Genomic DNA, 9,449 nt, shown 5'->3' on the forward strand with positions numbered 1-9,449 from the left:
TCTGCTGAGGCAGAAACAGAATCATCCCTGGGGCTTGCAAGTAGGGCCAGCAAGACTACCCTACTTGGTGAATCCCATATTCAGTGAGAGACCCTGTCTCATAAATAAAAACTAGACAGTTATGCTAAGTAGTGGTGGCACATGCCTTTAATCCCAGCACTCAGGAGGCAGGGGCAGGCATATTACTGAGGTCAAAGATAGCCTGTCTAGAGAGTGAGTTGCAGAACAGCCAATACTACACAGAGAAACCTTGTCTTGAAAAACTAAAAAAATGAAGAAAAAAAAGGAGGAGACAGAAAGGGGGAGGGAGAGGGGGAGGAGGATGGGGGGAGTAAATGCAAGAATAGGAAAGGAGAAAAGAGAAAGGTAGACAGCGCTCTGGATGAACTACACTCCTCTGTGTTCATACATACATGCACGCCAGCATGTACACAAACACACAAAAGATCTCTCTTCAGCTCCCTGCTCTTTGAGACAGAGTCTCATTATATAGACCAGGTATGCCCTTACCATATAGTATAGTTGAGGCTGGTCTTGTTCTTGTTATCCTCCTCAGTCTACCACGTACTGAGATTATATTTGTACAACACTCAGATAGGATTTAATGGAGGGGATTAATTGAGATTAAAATGTTCTAAAGTGGCAGATACTGATTGTATGAAAGCTAAAATGGCAAAGTATATGGTAGGTTAAGTTTGGGACTGTGACACATGTAACTATTAAGAAGGAAAGGGGTCAAGGGGAAGGAGGAGGATGAGAGTGGAGAGGAACAAAAGAAGAGGGCAAAAGAGAATGTATAGAAAAAGAGAAACAGAATGGGAGGACAAAGGGAGAAGAACAGAAGAGTTTTTCCCTACTACATTCCCACTGGTAAGCCATTCTCTTCAGGAGTTCTGCAGAAATAATTTGTTGAGGAAAGCTTTCTTCATAGTCACTTTCAGCTCCTTGTTCCTGAGGCTGAAGATGATAGGACTAAGGAAAGGGGTGAGGACTGTATAGGTGATACCCATCAGAGTATCTCCTTCCAGAGACTTGGGACCCTTAGGCTTGAGGTAGATGACAGAGGCAAAGCCATAATGTACAACCACTACTGTGAGGTGGGATGCACATGTGGAGAAAGCCTTGTGCCGACCCTCAGCTGATGGTATCTTCAAGATGGTAGCCACAATGAAGGCATAGGAGAGGAGGATGAGGAGAAAGCACCCCAGGAGGGCTGTGATGCACACCATCCCCACACCCCTTGCCACTTCCAGCACATTCTCTCCACATGCCAACTTCAGTAGAGGTGGAACATGACAGAAGAAATGGTGGATCTCATTGGGTCCACAGAACGTAAGGTTGAAAATGGCTGTTGTCACCACTGTCCCCATGACTGAGCCACCAACCCAGGACTAGGCACAGCCACGGGGGCTCATGAGCACATTGTATCTCAGTGGGTGACAGATAGCCACATAGCGGTCATAGCCCATGACGGTGAGTAGAAAGGAGTGGGTGAAGCCAAACGTGAAGGAGAAGAACATCTGGCTGGCACAGGCCAGAAGGGCGATGGAGTGAAGTGCAGAGAGCAGGTCGGCCAACATGCGTGGGATGATGGCGAAGGTGTAGAAAATCTCAGAGATGGAGAGGGTGCTCAGGAAGAGGTACATGGGTGTGTGGAGACTGTGTTCACTCCAGATGGTGGCCATGATGAGCAGGTTGCCTAGCAGTGTGACGAGGTACATGAGCAGGAACAGCAGGAAGAACATCAGCTGAAGAGGAGGGAAGGTAGAGAAGCCGATGAGGATGAACTCTGACACAAAGGTGTGATTTAGCCCCAACGTGACAGCCATACCTGAAAGGGATGAAGGAATATCAGAAAATAATTCAGATCATGGTGTGCTAGTGTGTGTGTGTGTGTGTGTGTGTGTGTGTGTGTGTGTGTGTTGTTGTTGTTGTTGTTGTTTGTTGTTGTTCTTAGAAAGATATCTGAGAGGCTTCTTTAACTGTCTAAACATGATTAGTCTACCTAAGTGAAAAAAAATATTTTTACAGTTGTGTTTGCAAATAATTACTTCCAACACTGTCCAACATGCACCAAAAATATTTGGCTACTCAAGTGAATTATGTAAAAGGAGATGGTATATGCATAGGTTATGCAGATTCTCTCCAGATTTTGAATTATGTCTAGATAACTTAAAATATATAATACAACAGACACATCATATAAATAGCTGTTATACTGCATTATTAAAGAATAACAATAAGGGGCTAGGGATATAAGTCAGTTGTTAGATTGTTTGCCATGCAATAGATCTGAGTTCAGTTCTGTAACCCACATTTAAAAGGCTGGATGTGATAAGTTCCACTTAGAATCTCTGGACTGACACCGCCGGAACCTGAAAGAAACAGACCGGATAAACAGTTCTCTGCACCCAAATCCCGTGGGAGGGAGAGCTAAACCTTCAGAGAGGCAGACAAGCCTGGGAAACCAGAAGAGACTGCTCCCTGCACACACATCTCGGACGCCAGAGGAAAAAGCCAAAGACCATCTGGAACCCTGGTGCACTGAAGCTCCCGGAAGGGGCGGCACAGGTCCTCCTGGTTGCTGCCGCCGCAGAGAGCCCCTGGGCAGCACCCCACGAGCGAACCTGAGCCTCGGGACCACAGGTAAGACCAAATTTTCTGCTGCAAGAAAGCTGCCTGGTGAGCTTGGGACACGGAAGCAGAATTTCTCTAGGAGGCACGGTCTGTGTTTACCGGAAGTCCCACACCCGCGGATCCCGGCCCGCAGCAGCTCTCTGCTCCCAGACCCGGTGAGAGAGAGACCCAACCGCCTGGTCAGGTGGGCACTCCTGAGGCTGCAGAGCGGAAGAGACCACCAACACTGCTCACCCCTGCCCACATCCCTGGCCCAAGAGGAAACTGTATAAGGCCTCTGGGCTCCCGTGGGGGAGGGCCCAGGAGCGGCAGGACTTCTGCGCCTGAGACACCGCCGGAACCTGAAAGAAACAGACCGGATAAACAGTTCTCTGCACCCAAATCCCGTGGGAGGGAGAGCTAAAGCTTCAGAGAGGCAGACAAGCCTGGGAAACCAGAAGAGACTGCTCCCTGCACACACATCTCGGACGCCAGAGGAAAAAGCCAAAGACCATCTGGAACCCTGGTGCACTGAAGCTCCCGGAAGGGGCGGCACAGGTCTTCCTGGTTGCTGCCGCTGCAGAGAGCCCCTGGGCAGCACCCCACGAGCGAACCTGAGCCTCGGGACCACAGGTAAGACCAAATTTTCTGCTGCAAGAAAGCTGCCTGGTGAACTCAAGACACAGGCCCACAGGAACAGCTGAAGACCTGTAGAGAGGAAAAACTACACGCCGGAAAGCAGAACACACTGTCCCCATAACTGACTGAAAGAGAGGAAAACAGGTCTACAGCACTCCTGACACACAGGCTTATAGGTCAGTCTAGCCACTGTCAGAAATAGCAGAACAAAGTAACACTAGAGATAATCTGATGGCGAGAGGCAAGCGCAGGAACCCAAGCAACAGAAACCAAGACTGCATGCCATCATCGGAGCCCAATTCTCCCGCCAAAACAAACATGGAATATCCAAACACACCAGAAAAGCAAGATCTAGTTTCAAAATCATATTTGATCATGATGCTGGAGGACTTCAAGAAAGACATGAACACACTTAGGGAAACACAGGAAATCATTAATAAACAAGTAGAGGCCTACAGAGAGGAATGGCAAAAATCCCTGAAAGAATTCCAGGAAAACACAATCAAACAGATGAAGGAATTAAAAATGGAAATAGAAGCAATCAAGAAAGAACACATGGAAACAACCCTGGATATAGAAAACCAAAAGAAGAGACAAGGAGCTGTAGATACAAGCTTCACCAACAGAATACAAGAGATGGAAGAGAGAATCTCAGGAGCAGAAGATTCCATAGAAATCATTGACTCAACTGTCAAAGATAATGTAAAGCGGAAAAAGCTACTGGTCCAAAACATACAGGAAATCCAGGACTCAATGAGAAGATCAAACCTAAGGATAATAGGTATAGAAGAGAGTGAAGACTCCCAGCTCAAAGGACCAGTAAATATCTTCAACAAAATCATAGAAGAAAACTTCCCTAACCTAAAAAAAGAGATACCCATAGGCATACAAGAAGCCTACAGAACTCCAAATAGATTGGACCAGAAAAGAAACACCTCCCGTCACATAATTGTCAAAACACCAAACGCACAAAATAAAGAAAGAATATTAAAAGCAGTAAGGGAAAAAGGTCAAGTAACATATAAAGGGAGACCTATCAGAATCACACCAGACTTCTCGCCAGAAACTATGAAGGCCAGAAGATCCTGGACTGATGTCATACAGACCCTAAGAGAACACAAATGCCAGCCCAGGTTACTGTATCCAGCAAAACTCTCAATTAACATTGATGGAGAAACCAAGATATTCCATGACAAAACCAAATTTACACAATATCTTTCTACAAATCCAGCACTACAAAGGATAATAAATGGTAAAGCCCAACATAAGGAGGCAAGCTATACCCTAGAAGAAGCAAGAAACTAATCGTCTTGGCAACAAAACAAAGAGAATGAAAGCACACAAACATAACCTCACATCCAAATATGAATATAAAGGGAAACAATAATCACTATTCCTTAATATCTCTCAATATCAATGGCCTCAACTCCCCAATAAAAAGACATAGAATAACAAACTGGATACGCAACGAGGACCCTGCATTCTGCTGCCTACAGGAAACACACCTCAGAGACAAAGACAGACACTACCTCAGAGTGAAAGGCTGGAAAACAACTTTCCAAGCAAATGGTCAGAAGAAGCAAGCTGGAGTAGCCATTCTAATATCAAATAAAATCAATTTCCAACTAAAAGTCATCAAAAAAGATAAGGAAGGACACTTCATATTCATCAAAGGAAAAATCCACCAAGATGAACTCTCAATCCTAAATATCTATGCCCCAAATACAAGGGCACCTACATACATAAAAGAAACCTTACTAAAGCTCAAAACACACATTGCACCTCACACAATAATAGTGGGAGATTTCAACACCCCACTCTCATCAATGGACAGATCATGGAAACAGAAATTAAACAGTGATGTCGACAGACTAAGAGAAGTCATGAGCCAAATGGACTTAACGGATATTTATAGAACATTCTATCCTAAAGCAAAAGGATATACCTTCTTCTCAGCTCCTCATGGTACTTTCTCCAAAATTGACCATATAATTGGTCAAAAAACGGGCCTCAACAGGTACAGAAAGATAGAAATAATCCCATGCGTGCTATCGGACCACCACGGCCTAAAACTGGTCTTCAATAACAATAAGGGAAGAATGCCCACATATACGTGGAAATTGAACAATGCTCTACTCAATGATAACCTGGTCAAGGAAGAAATAAAGAAAGAAATTAAAAACTTTTTAGAATTTAATGAAAATGAAGATACAACATACTCAAACTTATGGGACACAATGAAAGCTGTGCTAAGAGGAAAACTCATAGCGCTGAGTGCCTGCAGAAAGAAACAGGAAAGAGCATATATCAGCAGCTTGACAGCACACCTAAAAGCTCTAGAACAAAAAGAAGCAAATACACCCAGGAGGAGTAGAAGGCAGGAAATAATCAAACTCAGAGCTGAAATCAACCAAGTAGAAACAAAAAGGACCATAGAAAGAATCAACAGGACCAAAAGTTGGTTCTTTGAGAAAATCAACAAGATAGATAAACCCTTAGCCAGACTAACGAGAGGACACAGAGAGTGCGTCCAAATTAACAAAATCAGAAATGAAAAGGGAGACATAACTACAGATTCAGAGGAAATTCAAAAAATCATCAGATCTTACTATAAAAACCTATATTCAACAAAATTTGAAAATCTTCAGGAAATGGACGATTTCCTAGACAGATACCAGGTACCGAAGTTAAATCAGGAACAGATAAACCAGTTAAACAACCCCATAACTCCTAAGGAAATAGAAGCAGTCATTAAAGGTCTCCCAACCAAAAAGAGCCCAGGTCCAGATGGGTTTAGTGCAGAATTCTATCAAACCTTCATAGAAGACCTCATACCAATATTATCCAAACTATTCCACAAAATTGAAACAGATGGAGCCCTACCGAATTCCTTCTACGAATCTACAATTACTCTTATACCTAAACCACACAAAGACACAACAAAGAAAGAGAACTTGAGACCAATTTCCCTTATGAATATCGACGCAAAAATACTCAATAAAATTCTGGCAAACCGAATTCAAGAGCACATCAAAACAATCATCCACCATGATCAAGTAGGCTTCATCCCAGGCATGCAGGGATGGTTTAATATACGGAAAACCATCAACGTGATCCATTATATAAACAAACTGAAAGAACAGAACCACATGATCATTTCATTAGATGCTGAGAAAGCATTTGACAAAATTCAACACCCCTTCATGATAAAAGTCCTGGAAAGAATAGGAATTCAAGGCCCATACCTAAACATAGTAAAAGCCATATACAGCAAACCAGTTGCTAACATTAAACTAAATGGAGAGAAACTTGAAGCAATCCCACTAAAATCAGGGACTAGACAAGGCTGCCCACTCTCTCCCTACTTATTCAATATAGTTCTTGAAGTTCTAGCCAGAGCAATCAGACAACAAAAGGAGATCAAAGGGATACAGATCGGAAAAGAAGAGGTCAAAATATCACTATTTGCAGATGATATGATAGTATATTTAAGTGATCCCAAAAGTTCCACCAGAGAACTACTAAAGCTGATAAACAACTTCAGCAAAGTGGCTGGGTATAAAATTAACTCAAATAAATCAGTTGCCTTCCTCTATACAAAAGAGAAACAAGCCGAGAAAGAAATTAGGGAAACGACACCCTTCATAATAGACCCAAATAATATAAAGTACCTCGGTGTGACTTTAACCAAGCAAGTAAAAGATCTGTACAATAAGAACTTCAAGACACTGAAGAAAGAAATTGAAGAAGACCTCAGAAGATGGAAAGATCTCCCATGCTCATGGATTGGCAGGATTAATATAGTAAAAATGGCCATTTTACCAAAAGCAATCTACAGATTCAATGCAATCCCCATCAAAATACCAATCCAATTCTTCAAAGAGTTAGACAGAACAATTTGCAAATTCATCTGGAATAACAAAAAACCCAGGATAGCTAAAGCTATCCTCAACAATAAAAGGACTTCAGGGGGAATCACTATCCCTGAACTCAAGCAGTATTACAGAGCAATAGTGATAAAAACTGCATGGTATTGGTACAGAGACAGACAGATAGACCAATGGAATAGAATTGAAGACCCAGAAATGAACCCACACACCTATGGTCACTTGATTTTTGACAAAGGAGCCAAAACCATCCAATGGAAAAAAGATAGCATTTTCAGCAAATGGTGCTGGTTCAACTGGAGGGCAACATGTAGAAGAATGCAGATCGATCCATGCTTATCACCCTGTACAAAGCTTAAGTCGAAGTGGATCAAGGACCTCCACATCAAACCAGACACACTCAAACTAATAGAAGAAAAACTAGGGAAGCATCTGGAACACATGGGCACTGGAAAAAATTTCCTGAACAAAACACCAATGGCTTATGCTCTAAGATCAAGAATTGACAAATGGGATCTCATAAAACTGCAAAGCTTCTGTAAGGCAAAGGACACTGTGGTTAGGACAAAACGGCAACCAACAGATTGGGAAAAGATCTTTACCAACCCTACAACAGATAGAGGCCTTATATCCAAAATATACAAAGAACTCAAGAAGTTAGACCGCAGGGAAACAAATAACCCTATTAAAAAATGGGGTTCAGAGCTAAACAAAGAATTCACAGCTGAGGAATGCCGAATGGCTGAGAAACACCTAAAGAAATGTTCAACATCTTTAGTCATAAGGGAAATGCAAATCAAAACAACCCTGAGATTTCACCTCACACCAGTGCGATTGGCTAAGATCAAAAACTCAGGTGACAGCAGGTGCTGGCGAGGTTGTGGAGAAAGAGAAACACTCCTCCATTGTTGGTGGGATTGCAGACTGGTAAAACCATTCTGGAAATCAGTCTGGAGGTTCCTCAGAAAATTGGACATTGAACTGCCTGAGGATCCAGCTATACCTCTCTTGGGCATATACCCAAAAGATGCCTCAACATATAAAAGAGACACGTGCTCCACTATGTTCATCGCAGCCTTATTTATAATAGCCAGAAAATGGAAAGAACCCAGATGCCCTTCAACAGAGGAATGGATACAGAAAATGTGGTACATCTACACAATGGAATACTACTCAGCTATCAAAAACAACGAGTTTATGAAATTCGTAGGCAAATGGTTGGAACTGGAAAATATCATCCTGAGTGAACTAACCCAATCACAGAAAGACATACATGGTATGCACTCATTGATAAGTGGCTATTAGCCCAAATGCTTGAATTACCCTAGATCCCTAGAACAAACGAAACTCAAGACGGATGATCAAAATGTGAATGCTTCACTCCTTCTTTAAATGAGGAAAAAGAATACCCTTGGCAGGGAAGGGAGAGGCAAAGATTAAAACAGAGACTGAAGGAACACCCATTCAGAGCCTGTCCCACATTTGGCCCATACATATACAGCCACCCAATTGGACTAGATGGATGAAGCAAAGAAGCGCAGACCGACAGGAGCCGGATGTAGATCGCTCCTGAGAGACACAGCCAGAATACAGCAAATACAGAGGCGAATGCCAGCAGCAAACCACTGAACTGAGAATAGGTCCCCTATTGAAGGAATCAGAGAAAGAACTGGAAGAGCTTGAAGGGGCTCGAGACCCCAAAAGTACAACAATGCCAAGCAACCAGAGCTTCCAGGGACTAAGCCACTACCTAAAGACTATACATGGACTGACCCTGGACTCTGACCCCATAGGTAGCAATGAATATCCTAGTAAGAGCACCAGTGGAAGGGAAAGCCCTGGGTCCTGCTAAGACTGAACCCCCAGTGAACTAGTCTATGGGGGGAGGGCGGCAATGGTGGGAGGGTTGGGAGGGGAACACCCATAAGGAAGGGGAGGGGGGAGGGGGATGTTTGCCCGGAAACCGGGAAAGGGAATAACACTCGAAATGTATATAAGAAATACTCAAGTTAATAAAAAAAAAAAAAAAAAGAATCTCTGGACTAAGCACTGGGCAGGTGGAGGAAAGGAAGATTCCTGGGTATCACTAATCTCCCAGTATAACCTTGTTAGTAAGCTTGAAGTCCAAGCAGAGACCCTGACTCAGAAAAGAAAGTGGATGGTATCTGAAGAATGATGTCTAAGGTTGGTCTCTGGCTACTACATACAAGTACAGGAGTAGAAATACATAGTTTCACACATGCACATGCACATGCACACATACATGCGCACACATATGTATATATGTATGCAAATGCCTATAGAGGT

General features: G+C 43.1%; 1 protein-coding gene across 1 annotated transcript; it reads right to left on the minus strand.

Moving 5' to 3' along the window:
* Positions 1–884: 884 nt before the first annotated feature.
* Positions 885–1,829, minus strand: Olr1093 (olfactory receptor 1093). The gene is given in 1 exon segment (NM_001001388.1): positions 885–1,829. A coding segment is annotated over 1 exon segment (945 nt).
* Positions 1,830–9,449: the final 7,620 nt, after the last annotated feature.

This window comes from Rattus norvegicus, chromosome 7, assembly GCF_021556685.1.
Source record: "Rattus norvegicus strain SHRSP/BbbUtx chromosome 7, alternate assembly SHRSP_T2T, whole genome shotgun sequence".
Taxonomy (NCBI): Eukaryota; Metazoa; Chordata; class Mammalia; order Rodentia; family Muridae; genus Rattus; species Rattus norvegicus.